General features: G+C 40.2%; 1 protein-coding gene across 1 annotated transcript in view; it reads left to right on the forward strand.

Annotated features, from left to right (window-relative positions):
- Positions 1-4,215: 4,215 nt before the first annotated feature.
- Positions 4,216-20,100, forward strand: part of ANTXR2 (ANTXR cell adhesion molecule 2) — a gene marked incomplete at both ends in the record, with an annotated part of 158,353 nt that continues 142,468 nt past the window's right edge. Inside the window, 3 exons of the mRNA XM_080697110.1 lie at positions 4,216-4,367; positions 5,183-5,254; positions 7,528-7,599. Coding sequence (XP_080553236.1) covers positions 4,216-4,367; positions 5,183-5,254; positions 7,528-7,599 — 296 coding nt within the window. The remainder of the gene's footprint in view (positions 4,368-5,182; positions 5,255-7,527; positions 7,600-20,100) is intronic.

Below are 20,100 nucleotides of genomic sequence, written 5' to 3' on the forward strand. Positions count from 1 at the left end.
GATATTATTGTTGAGGTTCTTAAATTGTTAGGAAAGATATAGCTTTGACAGTAACTAGATAAGAGATTATTAATATGATCAGTTTTGCACTTTAGAAAAATGAATCATGTTGAAGTATAGGGGATGTATGAGGAGAAAGGATACTAATTGCATTGAAAACTGAGAAAAGGACCTGGACCGGGGCTACAGTAGAGGGTGTGAGGGAAGGGATGCAGTGCCATGACTTTCTCTCCTGGATGCCAATTTAGGCCTCAGCTGGCCTGCAAAGGCCTGACTGCATGCATAAGTGAGGGCTTTCAGCAAGGATCTTGGACTTTATGGATGCTCTGGATACTGTGGTTATGGACGCTGTAGTCGCATCATCTAGGTTTCTACTTCAGAACTGGATGCTTATTCTCTAGCACAGAAGATTGCCACTGACAGCTCACAGCTGAGTCTGTCCTCATGATTGCTATAAGCCAAAGGGAGCTGTGTTGCCAGGGGCAGCCCACACTTGGTGACTTGTCCCTAAGAGAGCACAATATTCTGGCCCTCTTGCCTCACTCAATTCAGGACCAGTTTGAAAACACATCCAGGCTTCAGAACTACCCTGGAGGTTGGCTGAGGTTCCTCTGTGATTGGATGCTCGCTCCGCTCTCCTTCTGACTATTTTGTGCCCCACTGTACCTCCCAATCTCAGTTTCAAATCTGTTTCTGATGTACTGGATTTTAAACAAGTTGGTCTCAAATGCAGATGTTGATAACCCTTCTCTCTGAATTGGTTCACATCTTGGTTGGCATACAAAGAGATATTAATTTAGAAGGAATGCTGGGTGTAGTGGCACAAACTTAGGAGCTAAGACAGGGGGATTGCAGGTTCCAGGCCAGCCTCAGCAATTTTGTGAGGCCCACTGCAACTTAATGAGATCCTGTAAAAAACAAACAAACAAACAACAACAACAACAAAAAAGGTAGGACTAGGAGTAAAGCTCAGAGATTGAATACCCCTGAGTCTAATTTCCAGCACCAAAAAAAAAAAAAAAAAAAAAAAAGGGTGGGGAATTAAACCTTCCAAAAGCAGTTTATTCAGTCTCAGGAAGTAGTTCAGACATGGGGATAAATTTAGTTCTTTAATGAGTGTATCTGATAAAAGCTAAAGTAAACTGTGTCATCTATAGGTAGTGCAGATTTATTTTCTTCCTCTGAATCACTGTAAATATAACAAATCACTTCCCATGTGATGTGAATGTGAATCATTTCTAGTGTGATATTTGACTTCCAGGAAAGTCATGTCTGTCCACAATGGATGTCGTACAAAGATATCTACTAGTAAACAATAGAGATTATATGATATATTTTAACACCTAAAGGATACATTCACATCTTTCCCTTTCTTGTTGTTTCTTATTTGTCTTTGTTGTTTGTTGCTTGCTGGTGTGGAAGAAGATAGAATAAAAAATAGAAATGCACACTTTTCTTTTTCAGGTCTAGGGATGGAATCCAGGGGCATTTGATCTCTGAACTACAGTCCCTGCCCTATTTTTTATTCTTTATTTTGAAACCAGGTCTCACTGAGTTGCAAAGGGCCTCACTGAGTAGCCGAGGCTGTCTGCGAACCACGATCCTCAGGTCTCAGCTTCCCTACTGCTGGGATTACAAGTGTGCACCACCATGCCTGTCTCAGAGGCATTTTTTTTTTTTTTATTATTCTTTATTTTGAAACAGGATCTCACTGAGTTGCAAAGGGCCTAAGTAGCTGAGGCTATCCGTGAACTGTGATCTTCTGGTCTCAGCCTCCCAATTGCTGGGATTATGAGCATGTACCATCACGCCAGCTAGAAATGCACACTTCTTAAAAGGAGGACGTCTAACATTTATGCTTAGAACATTACCAGTTACATGGTAGGTATCAGTAAACATTTGTTAAAAAGATCAGTTAATAAACACTCATATGAAATCGAACATGAGTCCATAAGCACTTTGCAAATAGAAGCAATGGACAATGATTGGGGAAAACTAGCAATTATTTTTTGTTATTCTAGCTGCATTAACTTGGGTTTAAAATGTTTTGAGGTTTTTAGGATTTGTGTATAATAAGGTGATATATTTTAACATTGAGTTAGAAGCTTGATTTGATACAAAGAATAACTTTCAAAGAGAGAAGGTAGGTATAGTTGGTGAAATATACTTTGGCAGAGATCCAAATAGTGCAATGTGAGAGAAATATATATTTCTTAAATAATATATTTTACTTAAATAATTCAGTCTAAAGTCCCCCCCCACACACACACACATACACAACACACACATCTCTAAAAATCTGTGTTCCTTTCTGCATTCTTCACTTACAATAGGAGACCAAAGAGGGCCCCATCGTGACTGTCATGGTACAAAAGTCAGTCTGAAACCTTGCCTGGCTAGTTTCCGGCTGACACATGCCCAGAGTCCTCTTTCTGATAAAGGAGAAGAGGAATGTTGCTGTCGCTATCACTCCTTCTTGGAGAGGATTTCTAAGTCTGCTCTGGCTTTCATCTTCCGTCATTATTTATGGAAAACATGATCAGCAGTCTTGTTTTCCAGGGACCATCCCAGAGATTGTCCCAGTTTTAGCAGTAAAGGTCCCATGTCCTTGGACACCCCATAATCTGCAGCAAATCTGGACAGCTGGTTGCCCTTGTTAACCAAGGACCTTCCCACAAATATTTATGAGAGGAAAGTGATTCGGTTAATTATTGGTGTGTGTTAGGTGAAGCCATTTTCTACATGGCTACAGAGTTTGCATGAACAAGTAAGTGAAATGCAAAAATTTAAAATCTGAGCTGAATTCGTTATCGCCCCCCCCCCCCCGGAAATGGCAATATGCTTTAGAATGTCAGTCACTCTGTGGGTCTTGTTCTCAGGAAAGCACTGATGAACGAAGAACACGAAGTTCCTGAGAATTTTAAGAAAAATCAGGTGTGTGTGTGTGTGTGTGTATGTGTGTGTGTGTGTGTGTAGAAAGGGCCTAATGGTTCAAAACAGAAATTGCACACAAAGACTTCAGCTCCTTGCAGGAATTTGGGTAGGGCAGCTAGCTAGCTCCACGATGAATCGGTTTTAAAAATTTAGTTGATACATAAATACAAAAACCGTTCATATTAATGATGATGTCTCCATACAAGTGCACATTGTAATGTTGAAATCGGGTCGCACATATCCATCTTCTCCGACACTTATCATTTCCCAGATGAAATTCTTGATAGCTGGAGTTTGGGGTGAATGACAGTAGAATGAAGTATTTTGAAGTATAACTTTATATTCTTAAAAAAAAAAAGTCCACTTCCTCCCTTTCCCGCCTTATCTCAGCTGAAATGGAGCTACCAACTTGGGGTTTCTCAATAAATAAATAAATAAATAAATAAATAAATAAATAAATAAATAAACAAACATATACATAAAGTCCCCTTTCTTAAACACAGGTATGAGACACCACAGTCCAGGTGCTGCGGTCTGGTCTCAGGGGTGGAGCGGCCAGAGGCTCCGGGGCTTCCCGGGCCCGGGGTTGCTGGCCGCGCAGAAGGCTGCGCCCGCACAGCTGGGGAAGCGAGCCAGGCCTGCAGGATCTGTGGGTGTGTTTAGTTTCTGGAGGACATTTGTTTTGCTAAACTCCTCTTCCCCTTCCAAAGCCCGGCCAGCGCCCGTCCTCCCCAGCTGGCGCGGACCCACCAGTGTGCGTGTGAGCTGGGCTCGCCCGCCCGCCCTCCGTGCACACCGACACCCCCGGCGCCGCCCGCGGGCCCGCGCAGCCTCCTCCCCCAGAGGGGCCGGCGCGGCCGGGGCCGCCCTCGGAAGAAAGTTTCTGCCTGGGCCGCGGGGAGGGCGGCCTGCCTGGGGTCTCGGCGCCCATCGCTGCAGCGCCCGAGCTCAGCCCGGGCGGGAGCAGCCCCGCGGGTCCCCGGCGGGCGCCCGAGGCTGGGTCCCGGGCCGGGAGGAGCTGGTGCAGCGAGCGGTGGCCGCGGCCTCCATTGTCTGCACAACTCTCCCGAGCCGGGAGGGGGAGGACTGGGTCACGGCTCCGCTGGGATCCGGCGGCGGCGGGGCTGCCTTTGTCCAGGCTCCAGGACCTCCGTCTCCCCGGGCCTCCCTCCGCTGACCCCGGCTGCCCCAGCCCCCCCAGGCCAGGGGGCGTCCTGGCGGCTCCTCCCCGGCGCCCCGAGCGGCCCCGCCGAGGCAGGAGCGCAGGCCCCCGGCCGCAGCATGGTGGCCGCGCCGCCCCGGGCCCGCAGCCCCCCGGGCTGGCTGCTCCCCGGGCTCTGGCTGCTGGCGCTCAGCGGTCCCGGGCGGCTGCTGCGCGCTCAGGAGCAGCCCTCCTGCAAAACGGCCTTCGATCTCTACTTTGTTCTGGACAAGTGAGTGCCTGGAGGTCGGGGTCCGCTGGCGAGGGCGGCGCGGATCCTCTGGAGCTGGGGAGGGGGCGTGTGTATGTATTGGCTCTGAAGAAGGCTGTGGGACCGCTGACGGGTGCCCTCTTGCTATGTCTTTTAGAAGATTCTGCAGCGGTGTGTGGGGTGGAGTGGGATGGTGTGTGTGTGTGTGTGTGTGTGTGTGTGTGTGTGTGTGTGTGTGTGGTGGGAGCCCTGGGTGTGGGGTGGAGTGGGATGGGTGTGTGTGTGTGTGTGTGTGTGTGTGTGTGTGTGTGTGTGTGTGGTGGGAGCCCTGGGCTACTTTGCCCTCTGGGGAGGTGGTGCATTTACTGCTGGCCAGTCTTGGGGCCTCTTGGGAGGCAGGAATGAGGCTACCGGGGTAGCTACTTCCTCCCAGGGACTCAGATTGGACTTTCTTGCCCCCACCCCAGGGTCTTTAATCCACCCTGGACACACACACACACACACACACACACACACACACACACAGTCTATAAAGTTTGCCTGGTTTTATACTGATCACACAGCTTTGACTCGAGCCAGGAAAAGCCTTGACATAGCCAATATGGTTTGCATTTCCTGCAAAAGAAGGCTCTTGGGTTTATTTTGGAAAGTTGAGTCTTGCTCTAAACAATTTGCAGACAGCAGGTAGTTCCCCAAACCAGGGCTGGCGGCCACCTCGGGCCCTCACCTTGGAAGAGAAGGCCAAGTTTTCGGTGTTAGTGGTATTAAGAAATGTTTGTACTTTTGCCTCGTGTTTTGTGTTTTGTTTCCCTGAACAGTCCAATTTTATTTTCTAGGTCTGGGAGTGTGGCAAATAACTGGATTGAAATTTACGATTTTGTCCACCAACTTACGGAGAGATTTGTGAGGTATTTTCTCTACTTTTCTTGGCAGTGGAGTGGAAGTGGATCGAAGTGTAGAGTTTCCCCTTTCTGAAACCTTTCTGCAGCAAAACCCTTTTTCTGAAGTGTTGATTTTTGTGTACCTCAAGGTGATTGTTGCTTACATGGTGTTGTTAGGACAGCTGCACAGCCCTGAGGGCTTATTTCATCTGGATTCCAGAAGCTTGGCTCAGCCTCTGGGGAAGCATCTTCAAATACTACTCCAAATGTCTTTTCCCTCTTAGAGTTTTCATCTGTTTTGAATTTCAGTTATGCTTTCTCATAATTTATCACATTAAAAAATAAATTTTATGCTAATAGTCTCCATAATATATTTTCCATTCCGCACATTTTTTTTTTAGCGTAGTAAAGGTCCTCATTTAAGAGGAAAAAAAGAAACTGTTGGAAAACTTCAAATGAACATGTGTTAATAACCCACTACCAGAAAAAGCACTTGTGTGTGTGTTTAAAGAAATGACTTGTGTTTACACAATGTGTGGGTGTGTAGCTGGTTTAAAATTTAACTGTTCTATATATGCAATAAGCTTCACTAGGGAAGACTGGTTTCCTCTCCTATAAAAAGCATTACTGCTGTGAAATCCTGCTTACTCTCTTATTTAGAGGTAACTAGGAATTAGTGGCATCTCCTATTTAAAAATAACTCCAGGATACCAGGCTTTGAGGCTTTTTTTCGCCCTCCTCTTTTTTTTTAAAGAAAAAAAAATTCATTGAGCAAATGCAAGTTTATCAAGATAATGGAAAGCACATGAATAGGAACTGTATCATTAAATATTGCTTCTTTCAGTCTTGTTAGCCCAAATGTTTTCTGTAAAACAGGCTTGGATGATCAAAACATTTTGAAAGTCATGTTGCAAGTAACTTCAAACAATCTGTAGAGGCCTAGGCAATCCTTGCTTTCAGTTATTGGCAGCAGTAAAGTTATCCCTATAAAAATGTATGCCTGTCCATGTTCAATCATCAGTCCCCTGCTTAAGAAGCCAAGCATAGCACTCTCATTTCTGGACAGGGGCTGAGGTAAAACTGTCTAGGAAAGAAAAATAAACAAGACCCTCTATTCATAAATGTCAAAGCAGAACAGACCGTTGTTTATAAATTTTCTGATTTAATTCTACAGCGTGCAGAGAGTGTCACGTCATTTTGATAAAAAGCAATGAATGGATCATGTCAGTGTAGCAGTGGAAGAAAGTGAGGCTCTTACTCATTTGGTCTGCGTTGCAAAATGAAATTCGGTGACGTACAGTTCTCTGGCTCAAATCTATTTGCTCAGTTACTGACTGCGTATTGTAGGAAGTGAAGAAGGGGTGTCTGAAGACAGGATCTTTAAAGTAGGCGTGAGCCTTTAAGATAATCCTGATCTTGATTGTAGATCTTAGTTACCCATCTTCAGTTTCAGATCTTAATAGTTACAAAACTCTTCTGTGAAATAGGCCCCTAGGGCCTGAAAGATGTAGCCGACAGGGACAAGTGTTGCTGATTAGAAATATGATATTTGAAGTTGAAAATGCCTAATAAAAATGTGTTACTCCCTTTTATATTTTCCATGATAATCTTTAATGATTCTTACCTCACAGCCTGGGGCAGTGGCACTTGCTTGTAATCCCATCTATTTGGGAGGCTGAGGCAGTAGGATCACAAGTTCAAGGCCAGCCTAGAAAACTTAGTGAGACCTGTCTCAAAATAAAACATAAAAACAGCTGGAGATGTAGCTCAGTGGTGGAAGTTTCCTTGGTTTAACCTCCATTAACACACACACACACACACACACACACACACACACACACACACACTCTTACTTCAGGATGAATGTTGTGTGGACTTGTATTATAGTTGTGGTCCTTAAATCAAACTGGCTGCTCTACAGCCCTGAAAATGGCTAATGATTATCACTGTGAATGGTCTGGCCTTTTTCAGGAAAGTGAGGTCAAGCACTAAGGGAAATAACATTTTCTATGAAAGATTTTACATCAGGCCTAGTATTTATCTTTCTAGTTGGTCTTTTTCTAAACACAAACCTCTCTGGGTTGTGAAGGAGAGTCTGAGCACTGAAAAACACTGACTCCATCCAAAGCGACTTATGCAATAATGCTAAGCACACTTCTGTATCTACTTAGAGCCTTCTATTTAAAAGAAGCCCAGACCATTCAGGGAGACCAATTTTAAATGAGACTCTCTAGCTATACATCTGTACTGTATCAATGTTTTCTTAAAATGTCTTAACTGCCTCTTTTCTTATTTTGCAGCCCTGAAATGAGATTATCTTTCATTGTGTTTTCTTCTCAAGCAACCATTATTTTGCCATTAACTGGAGACAGGTTAGTGCATTATCATTTCATGGCAAGCTTTTAGTAGAGATGAATCTTAAAGGCATGATTGATATTTCCAAATGGCAATTCGGGCCTCTCAATGGAATCAGGCAAATGTACAGACAATTCCTTTCTCTACAATAATAGGAGTGAAGGGAGGTATGAACAATATAAAAGAACAGATAATCTGGAAATCGATGTCATTTATTCTGACTGTGGAATGTGCAAGGAAGCCCAGATCTCAGCCTTAGTTGGATATTTACTATTTCCCACATTTCTCCGTCTTGGTTACTGTAAATAGCTCTGCATTTTTCTTGTTTAGAGATAGTAAGTCAACCAGGAATTTGAGGGATGACTGGGGAAGAGAAAACTATGGATCTGTTTGGATAAAATAATTTACTAGATTTAGCACACACCCACGGTTCCCAAGTTTTTTCATTCTATCTCTGATGTCCACTGATGCTGAATATATTCAACTTTATGAGGGAATATATATATATGAGGATATATGCATATATATAAATTGCATATTATAAATATATATAAAATCTTCTTAGTGTTTTATATCTGTGTATATATAGATATGTGTGTCTTTATAAAATCTCCTTGGTACTTTAAAAAATTGTGGCTTTTCCCGGGCCAGTATCATCCATTTCTACATTATTTCCTCATATGGCCAGCTACAAGTAATCATTGACATATTTAAAGAACGGCTGCTTTCCGTGGGATCAGTTTTGCTTACTAGACTGAATTTTATAGTCAGAAGAGAGCTTTTGCTTCTTCATTTTTATTTCTACTTCATTTAATAAAAAGGCATAAGATCTTTATCAGTACATTTTTGTTGAATGAATGAATTAATATTTTGAAACCGAATTTCTCCATCTGTAATTTCAGAAAGGGAGACGGACACACTTTGTTTTGCATGATATGTAGGTTTCTGAGAAGTTATGTGTGAACGTAGTTCTTTTGATAAAAATCAGCTCAAGTAACTTGCACTTATTTCTTGATCTTTTTATCTGGAAAAGTTTGAGAAAGCATAACATTTAAAGGAGCTCAAGGAGGGAATTTGCAATTCACCGAATTAATGTATAAAAGTATGTATATATATATATATATACACACACATATATATATACATATATATGTGTATATATATATAATGTACACACACACACACACACACACACACACACACACACGGGTTTCTAATTTCTTTGTTTATTAAGTTTTCCCTTTTTTGGAGAGGAGGTATTTCTGTAGGTTGTAAGTCCAGCCTAGACTTTGGATCTTCCCACTGAAACTTTGCCTGTTTACTTTTTTGTGTATATATGATTCTTATCCAGAGTTAGAGCAGTAGTAGTGTTTGAGAACCTGTATATAGCAGTTTTCTCTGCTCAGTTATATAATAGTTCTTGCTTTTATAATTTTTTTTTCATTGCTTAGGCTTAATTTACAAAGAAATATGTTTGGATCCAGCAATCCAGCATACCAAGAAAAAAAGAACAATTTTAACATTTATGGCATGCACATATATAGAAAAGTACTTAGCATAATGCCAGACACACAGAAGATTCAGTAATTGACAGCTACATACACTGTGCCAGGTTCTCTAGGCACTTTGCATATGGGTCCTCCAGCACTTTGGAGATGAAGTCTAGTCACTGGTCGCCCAGATTGGCACTGCTTAGACATGCATGGAAGGAGTTTTTATCTTTAATCTAAATTAGTGATTCTTCCTTTATTGGTGGTTGAATCAATAGGGGAGAGACTGAAATGGGCAGGAGAAGACTTTTCTCTTTTAAGAGACAGCAGAATGTTGTCCTGGACCAAGCATACCTGAGTTTAAATCCTGGCTCTCCAATTTACTAACCAAATAGCCAAGAATGGGTTGTTTAAACTGTTTATCTCTCAGTTCTTCCCACTTATAGAACAATGATGGCAAAGAAGATGATAGTTAATAACTGCCTCATAGAGCTGTTGCAAGAATTGAAATTGATAATGTGGAGACTGGAAGACAGGAGTATGGAACAAAAGTGTTCAAGAGATAAGAGCTTTATTGTTAGTAGTATTATCTGAAAATAGAGAATATGCAGTGTTTTGATAATCAGGAAAAATTATTCTTATATAAAGAAAATATTTTCCTGTTTCAAAGGACTGATAATATTTCAAGAAAAAATTTAATACTATTACTTGCAACATTTTTTAATACCTAGCTGGCTCCTCTGTTTCTTTTTTAAATGGAAATACTTTCAATCTTAATGAATTTTACTATTGTGGTGGCATTGAGAAATCCTGCGTAACAGTTCTACTTTGCTACTTAATAATAGGGAGACTTTGGGCAAATTATCTACTCAGCATGTAGGTTTTTCAGTCTATAAACAATTTCCAACAAATGATATTATTTTCTTCTAAATTTTTTTTTTTTTACTAATTTTATTAGATTCAGTAATTTCTCCAATTTCGATGATCCTGTTTATTTGGGTATAGGATCACTTTTCTTCCATTACACAATTTTAAGCGTATAGAAACAATTTGCATATTTTAAGTGTGAAGAAATGTTTCCACATCTTTTATGGATCACTGTTTAAAAGCCTAGAAATTGGAATTCTAATTATGAACTTCCTCAACATCTTGTAGCATATTCACAAATAAGTCTAAATGCATTATTAAGGAAAAAGGAAAGATTAAGGAAAAGTACAGCTGGACTTACAATTTTGATTGCATTACTTCTTTTCTTGTGGTACTAGGGATGGAATCCAGGGCTTTCTACCTCCAAGCTACACTCCCAGACCTATTTTATAATTTTTTATTTGGAAACAGGGTCTCACTAAGTTGCTAAGAACCTCATTAAGTAGCTGAGGCTGGCTTCCACCTTGTGCGATCCTCCTGTCTCAGCCTTCAAAGTACTGGAATTACAAGCATGCGACACCATGCCCAGCTTGGTTTCATTAATTCTAATTCTTCAATACCTTGATAAATATGAAAAGTAGCTCTTTCACGCTCTTCAGAGTGATGTTAAAGGTTTTCAGTAGAGATGAGGCAAGATTGAAGGCAGTAGTATTTAGTAGTAGGGCCATGTCTTCTAGTATGTGGTGTCCAATATCATATAAATGCAAAAATAAAGCAACAAATATAGTAAAAAAAATTTTGTTATATATTTTGCATGCTCATTATTTTTAAATATTTATTTAAATACTTCAGTTTAAAGTACTTCTTTTTCTTTTGCTCCCCTCTTCCAATATTTATCCTCTATATTTCTGTCAATCCATCTTTTCATCCATCTATCTATCTATCTATCTATCTATCTATCTGCCAGCCTACCTTATATACAGATCTGGAAGTAACACAAAGATGAATAATCTAGAATACATGAGAGGGAGCAATATCATATATATAAATAGTCCAGGGTTTTTACCATATGGTCAATAAAACTACCAAGTATTGATTCAATACAGAGATATTCAGCCTTTTAGTATTAGCAAATATGGAATCAGGGTAACTTTAAGTATAGTTTTAGTTATTACATTGCATAATTGGGGATAGTGAATATGCTTAGTTCTGTTCGATATTATCTTAATGCTGTAATAATGATTTAGTTGAAAACACTTGCTAAACAATTATTATGTGCCAGGCAGTGCTTTCTCTGCACATTTCCTCATTAATCCTCCTGTTAACTCTAAGTAATAGATAACATTCTTATCTCAATTTTACAAATGGGGAAATCAAAGTTAAGAAAAGTAATGTAGCTTGTCTAAGGACACACAGTTAGAAAGTGGAAAGCGGTTTATTAGTCAGAATGATCTTTGAAAATTTAAAGGCGATCGTGCCACTCGCATGCTTTACTCAGTCTAATGGCTTAGATGGAAAGTCAATTGCCTTGTAATGGCCCCAAAGCCCCACCAAGCCCTCTCTTCTGACACTGCATCCTACAGCTTAGCCCTCAGGCCTTCCTTCTTCAAAGCCCTGCCTGGCCCTCTCCTATGGTCTTCTAGCCCTGAAGGCCTTCCTTCCATTTCCTGAACAGGCTGTGCTTATTTGTGCATTGGGATCTTTGCTCTTTCTTTGCCCCAGATCTTTCCCTTTGGCTGGTTTGTTCTTGTCATATCTCATTTCACATGTTACCTATTCTAGGAAGCCTTTCCTGGCCAAGTCTAAAGAAGCCTCATCCTTCCTCACCAGCATCCAGCATCTCTTACAACACTCTGTTTGATCTTCACTTTTTTTGTGTGTGTGTATGTGGTACTAGTGATGGAACCCAGGGGCATTCTACCTTCAAGCTCCACCATCAGCCCTATTTTTATTCTTTTAATTTTGAAATAGAGTCTCACTGAGTTGCAAAGAGCTTCACTAAGTGGTCGAGCCTGTCTGTGAACTGCTATCCTCCTGTCTCAGCTTCCCAAATGCTGGGATTATAAGTATGCGCCACCACGCCTGGCTTGTTCATCACTTTTTGAAATTGTTCTTTTAATTCAAGGTCTATGAATCTATGACACTAATGTGAATATGAAATCAGAGAAACCTTATTTGTCTTGCTTACTCATGTAGCCCAACACCTAGGGGGCGGGGTCTGGCACATGGTAGAAGCTCAATAAATCGTTGAGTGAATGGTTGAGTTCTTTGGCTCCATAATCTTAGTTATGAACAGTTCTAACAAGATTTCATGAGACCACATAATAAATGGTGTCTTGAACTTGCTACTGTTCTCATTTTTACTCTCATATGACAGTGGCAAACATTTCAGACTTCTTTTTCAATATATGTAGTTGGCTCCAAATTGCAAAAGTCATAGTTGTTTGACATGAGTACAATAATTGGTTACTTAGGAAAAAAGTAGTCTGTAGGCAAACTTATAAGAAATTATAGTCATTAAATTAAATTTGGATAATATATGCATACATATATTTATATTATTTGAAAGTTTCTAATTTCTAAAAAGGCAAATTAAAACTTACTTGTGGGAAGGTAGTTCTTTATACACAGTTGACAACTTATAAATTAGTGATAATATTAATTTTGAAGAAAAAGTTGTCAGTATATATAAAAGTCTGGAAAGGTTCTATGGAACAATTCTACATTTTAGGACTATATCCTAATGAAATACTGGCATTAGCTTGCAATGACTAGTAAATGTACAAAATTAGACACTGTAACATTGTTCATAATAGTGGAAAACTGATATTAGATCTAAATGTTCATCAGTTGATGATAATATAATAAAATTATAGTATATACAAAGAATTGGATAACTCTACAATTATTAAAATTTTGAAAAATCCATGTGTATTGACATGCAAATATATATAGGAATAGTAAGTGAAAAAACAAGATGCATATGATATGATTTTATTTTTGGAAAATAAAAACAAAACAATCTTTAGCTATTTAAATTATATATATATATATATATATATATATATATATATATATATATATATGGTAAAATACAAACATCAAAGACTGGAGGATAAACAATAAAATGTGAACAATGTGAACAATATTGCTGTCTTAGGCATGAGATTGGATGTGAAGAGAGCCTCCATAGTTTCAATTTTTATAAATCTATTTTGCTTGATTTTATTTCAATAAGAGTTTTTTTGAACTAAGAATGCTTAAATTAAAAAGAAATTTTAATTTATCTTCTTCTAGAGTTGCAGATCAATAACTTGAAATCAGGGACAGGATTCAGGGGTTAGAAAGATAAAACATGTAGGAATAGAGTGTTTCCAGCGGTTACCTTGGAGAGTTCTGAAGGCTCTTTGTTTATAGTGTAAAGAACATGATTGAGTCAAGTAGACACCAGAGTACTAGCTGTGTGGCCTTGGATAATTTATTTAATCTCTTGAGCCTAAATCCTGAACCAGTTTAAAAAAAAGTTAATTGTTCCCACCACTGAGCAATGTTGAGAAGATTACAAGCAGTAATGTGAGAAGGCTTCATGGTATGACACATACAGGGCACAACACGTGTGTTGGTAACTTTGTTCATTTTTCTTTCTTTGCTGCTACCACATATCAGCAATTACCTACCTTTATAGTTCTCATTTACAACTTTTCTAGTTCTTTGTTTTCTTTTATGTTGACTTTATGAGAAAGAGAGCTAGGGCTGAAGTGGAATTTGGGGGCTCACAGTTCACACCATCATCATCTTTTCCTTATGATGTGCCAGGGTGCTCACTCAAGTGTAACAAAGTCAAAGGACCTTGCTCACGATGGTACCGCTAAGTAGTTAGAGCCAAGACTCACACCCTGCCCTGATACTGAATGTGAGCACTTAACCACCACGCTGTACTGACTCAGACACCCCGAGTTCCCCATCTGCAGTTTTCATATGAATCAGAATTTGTCATGTTGTTTGTTAAGAATATGGTCATTCTCTTCATTTACTTTGATATTACATACCAGTGAAGTTGGGAGAGGAAGTGATCATAGTTGGGTTAGTTTAAAATTTTCTACTAGGGAAGTTCCTCCTGTTTAGAAAACTCAGCTTTGGTCACACATCCTGCTAGCCTGGAGGGGTCTGGCCATGGCAGCAGCTCAGCTTCTAGTTATGGATATGCTGAGAGTTACTTTCAATGAAGTTCCACATCTGTTTTATGAGCTCGATCTAGAAAATTAAGCACATTGCTACTCATCGTGGGAGAGCACCTAGAAAACAGAAGTATAAAATTCAGGGGTCAATTGTAATGGTTCATCAAGGTAGTAAGTGGAAAAGTGAAGTAAAAAACCTGTGAAATGCCAGGTGTGGTGGTACACACTACTTGGGAGAGTGAGACAGGAGGATCATGGGTTCATGGCCAACCTCATCTACTTAGTGAAGCCCTCTGCAACTTAGTAAGACCTTATTTCAAAATAAAAAATAAAAAATAGGGCTTGGGTATAGCCTGAAGGTATAATGCCTCTGGGCTCAACCCCTGGTACTACAAACAACAACAACAAAACAATTCTGAAATGCAGCCAACATGAACTTTAGTATGAGCTGGGCGCTAGTGAATGCAAGCCAAATTGGAGAACACGTCACAGAACTCAGATCACCCAGGGCACTTTGTGAACTCTAGGGCCACCACCTTGGATTTATTGGCCTGGATTCTGAACTGCAGAGACCTCAGCAAATGTTGGCCTTAGAGTGATGTTTTAAAATAAGGAGTAATCAATCATGTGTTTATATTAATTACAGTAAGAGATTGCTAAAACCTGTCAGTGCCCAAGATGATAGAATGTATAGAACACACACACACACATATCACTTTTAAAAGTCTAGGCTGGACCTGTGACTGATGAACTTCGACCAATGCAGCAGACATGAGCATGAAATTGTGCCAGTTCCATGAGAAACTGGCACAATTTGTAAGTCATGAGAGTCCCCTCTGTGGTACTCTTAGAAACCAGGTGCCATATAAAATCTTTGACTACCGTAAGACCACCATGCCAGAAAACCCAACTTGGCCATACAGAGGAGAGTCACGATTCTGGTCAATGGTCCTGGCTGAGTTCTTAGGCACCAGCCAGCACCGGCACTAGCTCCAACCTGCCAACCACACTCATGAGGCCATTTCAGCCCCTTTAGTCATTTCAGTTTCCTAACTGGCTCATGAGAAAAACTGGAAATGCCCATTCAGTGAGAAGCATCATGAGAAACAATCAGTTGTCTACAGACCACTAATTTTTGCATAGTTTATGATACAGCATTAGGAAATCACCATAGAAATTGTGAATGGAGTGGAAGCTGAATCCTTGAGAAGTTTGATAGTAGACTGGAAGTTGCAGGCAGTGTATAAAGCGTTTTCTGGAGACAGAAGCAGAGGTGGTCATGTGTGTCATGGTGAGAAGTTTGGTGGGAATTGGAAAATAGACAATGTGTGTAACTGACTAGTGGGCACAGCTCAGGAGACCCCCAGGAAGATCATTGAAGGTGTCAGTCGGCTTCTCGAGCTCTTTATGATGATGGATGAGAGGACTGTGGCCGCAAAGATATATCCCCCAAACAGGATGACTTGTATTTAAAGAATAAGAATATAGATATGGTGACATGTCTGACATTTCTGGTACTGGTTATTAAAACTCTTATATGCTATGCAGTGTGTACCAAATGTTGTACATGTAATAGCCTTTTTTTTGGTGGTACTGGGGTTCCTGGAAGCCCTTCTACCTCCGGCCTACACTCCCAGACCCATTTTATATTTTTATTTGGAAACAGGGTTTCCTAAGCCAGCACGCGCGGCTGGCTTCAAACCTGCACAATCCTCCTGTCTCAGCCTCCCAAGTGCGGGAATTACAAGCATGCGCCACCACGCCCGGCTTAATAGCTTTTTTAATTTTCAACCAGTAACAACTTTATTATGCAACTACTTACTTTATCTCCATTTTAACAAAGGGAGAATGAAGGACCGGAGATATGACAAAAGTTGTCCAAAGTCACAAGAATAGTAAGTACTAGAAATATAAACTAGGGTCAGGGTCTCATGCTTGATCTGTATACTGTATTTTTTTTTTTAATGCGAAGTAGCATAATGAAGGAATGGAGGGTCAGTTTGCAGATGCCTTCACTCTGCCCCTAACACACCACATAATAAAATAACAACTACTGTCTATGAATAATAACTTTGTACCAAACACTTTACATGTGTAAAATCATTTTATTTTCACTGTAGCTCTATGGAGTTAATATTGGTAGTGCCTTTACTTACAGAGGAGATGATTGAAGGATACAAAGGTTGGATAACCTGCCCAGGCAGCAAACCTAGTGAGTGGAGGAGCTGGGGTTTGAAGCAAGCAGTCTGGTTCCAGGGTCTGGGACCTTATCCATGATCCTGTCTGATCTATTGCCTTTAATCCAGCCTATCACCATGTACAGGCTTTCTAGGAGGACAGCATAATGTAAATAAAGGGGTTTGGGACACTATATTTTCTACTCTTTCCTCCATCTTAATACCTCTTGTCTGGGCACCCACAACCTTTGGAATGCTCAAAGCCACCAAATGACACTATATTATCTGTATCATAGTGGACACTTAAAAATATCAATAGAATCAATGAAACAAAAATTGGATCATGCATTGTTATTTATACTTCATTGATACAGAAACCACGCTTAGGGAAATTAAATAACTAATTGTGGTTATATAGTCCATTACTTACAGAACCAGGGTTTCAATTCATCTCTGGTTTACTTCAACTCCTGAAGTTTTCTATTTCATTTTATAGCTTTCCATCAGTAGCCATTCCGCAGTATCTTTTAGGGCTTGGTTCTAGGACTACCTGCAGATACCCAACATCCATGGATACCTGTCGGGAATCCAGCCCGACAGCTGACGGGGCTTGATGAGATGATGAGTACCGACGACTCGAACACAAACCCACGAGCTGGGAGTCAAGTCAAGCAAGATCTCTTTAATTCTCTCCAAACAATCCTATATATAGCACCAAACCACGAGGGGAATTCCCATGGGAAATACCCTAGCCTATCCAGGATAAAGATCACTAGCACGTAGTTTACAGCCAATCCCAGGCCAGTACATGAGCCATTCATGTGTGCAGAAAGCTCCTTTAAAGGTAGAAAGGGAAAAACCACTCAGTCTCCCCACCCATAATGAATGGGGAAACCACACCTTCGTAGCTTCATCCAGGCGCCATCTTTAGCCCATTTTCGGCTGAATCACTTTACTTAAAGTTTTGCCTTAGGCTCAGAGGGAGGCTGCATCTCCTTAGGCGCTGTATGGACACACCCCATCAGATACCCAAATCTCTTATTTAAAAGAGCATAGTATTTGAATTTAACATATGTCCATCCTCCCATATACCTTATATCATCTAGACTACTTGTCATACTTGTTATACCATATTCTTTAGAAAATACTGAGGAAAAAAAGTCTACTTATGTTTACTAAAGATGCACTTCAGTCTGCAGTTGGTTGACTCTGCTGATGTGGTTCCCATGGATATCCAGGGTTGACTTTATCCCTCTCCAAGACCTTCCTCTAACCAAAGCTTTGGTATGACATTTTCTTTCCTATTTTTTCTTTTCCTCTCCTCCTTTGATCTCTATATTTGACCCTCAGTTTTGTGTGTGAGTTCTGCTTAAAATTATGAAGAAAGTAACTAGATGAACAAAATCAGACTAACAAAGGAATGGCTAATAGCAACAACAATCATACTATTAATTACAGCTTAGAACTTACTAGGTGTTTTCAATCTTCACAATGGCCCCCATGGGGAAGATATTTTTATTCCTGCTCTATAGATGTTAAAAACAAGGATTGTCTTAGAGTTAATCTACATTCTATCAGTCTATGCTCACCTTGATCCATACCATCCCAGAAACTCTATTTGTCATTTGAGAGATTATTCTATTTACCCAAAACCTTTTACATAGGACTACGGGTATTGGAAAGAACATTCCAACAACATGGGACAGTTTTAAAGTTAGGTTAGATCAGAGATTCTTTCTTTCTTTTTTTTTTTTTTTTTTGCTGTGCTACTGGTGGAACCCAGGGGCATTTTTTATTCTTTATTTTGAAACAGGGTCTCATTGAGTTGTAAAGAGCCTCACTAAGTAGGAGCAGAGGCTGTCTTCAAACTGCTATCCTCCTGTCTCATTAATTCTGCATGTACATTAGAATAATCTGAGGACTCTTTGCTTCTCTTTTATTTCCTTCTCAGCAAATAAACTTGAGATGTACTAAGAGAGCTGAAAGTTTCAATGATGAGGAGTGCATGGTTACCCACATCCTTCCACCTCTCACTCCTTCTCCAGTTGATAATAGTACGGTTCTCTGATTCTCATTTAAAAACCAGAGGTTTAGCTGGGCATGGTGGCTCACACATGTAATCTCAGCTCTCTGAGGCTGAGACAGGAGGATCACACAGGTTTGAAGCCAGCCTCAGCTACTTAGTGAGGCTCTCAGCAACTTAGTGACATCCTGTTTCCAAATAAAGTATAATATGGATTTGAGAATATAGCTTGGAGGTAGAAAAGCCCCTGGGTTCTACACCCAGTACCACACACACAAAAAGAGGTTAAAAAACTGTTTTATTTATTTAAATCATACTCCTTTCCAAAAATACTCAAGGCTGCCTAGAATAAAATAGTATTGCAGAAAATTAATAAAAGATAAAAGGGAAAGTTAAGATTTTTTAGAAAAGAGGATGAAATCGTTTCTGTGGACTTCCTGGTAGTCAAGGCAAGAAAAAAATATTTACCTAGTTGTAAATAGCAGAAAGGAGGAAGTATATAGCAAGTCCTGAGGGGTGCGAAGAAACTTCTCCTGGAGACCTTGCAGAGGATGTTGCACATCAGATAGCAGCGTCCTTGACAACACCCTCACAAACAGTGAAGGATTTTCAGTATTACTGTTCTTGTGACTGAAGACAGGACATTAAAACCAATCTTGGTAAAATCAATCTTTGATCTTTTAAGATGCTGTTAGATTTGAGCTTATCTTTCTAACCTGTTTCTTCCTGCCCATCCTTTTTTTCTCCCTCCTCCTTCTTTATTATTATTATTATTATTATTATTATTATTTACTTTCCTTTAGAGTCTTCTTTAATACCAGAGTGTGGGTGAACAAGTTTTATTCTCAACCAGCTATGCCAATTTGCTTTTTCTCTACTTAACTGTTTACAAATTGAGACACTTAGAAAATTTGAAAGCCTGAGACTGCTCTGTCTTGTTTAGGCTCCATTTTCCCTAAAATGACTTTTATTGATAGAAAACAGGCTGGCAGCCTGGCCCCATGTGTGCTGATGCTATGGCTACGGGTAAGGAGCACTTTCCTCCTACTGCTACCAAATCCTGGTACCTGCCCCAGTTTTTCAAATCAAATAATTGGGATAATTATTAATAAAAAGAAATGTATTGATTTACTAGCAAAACAGAGAAACCAGTGAACTCAGGCATTTAGGAATAAGCCCTTGAGTCTCTCTGAACAAAGAAATCAAGTCTCTTGTAAGAGTTAGCGCATCTTATCAGAAGGGCTATAATTACTTAAGTCTTCTCTGAGTCAGTTCTTATTGAGATCTTCGGGCCAGGTCATGGTGGTTTGTTTGTCAGAAGGAACACAGTTGTAGTGTGGGTGGCGCATGCTTGTAATGACAGCATTTGGGAGGCTGAGACAGGAGGATCTCGGTTTGCTGACAGCCTCAGCTACTTAGTGAGGCCATTTGCAACTCAGTGAGACCCTGTTTCCAAATAAAGAATAAAAAATAAGGCTAGAGGTATAGCTCAGAGGTAAAATGCCCCTGGGTTCCATCCCCAGCACCGGAAAAAAAAAAAAAAAATAGGGACACAGTTCCTTGAGTCCGTTCTAGGGACACAGTTCCTTGAGTCAGTTCTTGTTCGCATCCACAGATGCCAGGTCCCCTTCTGTCAGTAAATGGAGAAGGACATGTTATTTGATAACGGGGGGTGAAGGAAGGAAGATAAAGGAGGAAAAATGTCAGTTTGAAACAAGCTGTCTGTTAGCTAGGTCAGAAGCAGGCCCGGGTTGCACTATGACTATGCAGCTGCAAAGGTAAT

Source organism: Muscardinus avellanarius, assembly GCF_963383645.1.
Source record: "Muscardinus avellanarius genome assembly, chromosome: 6".
Lineage (NCBI taxonomy): Eukaryota > Metazoa > Chordata > Mammalia > Rodentia > Gliridae > Muscardinus > Muscardinus avellanarius.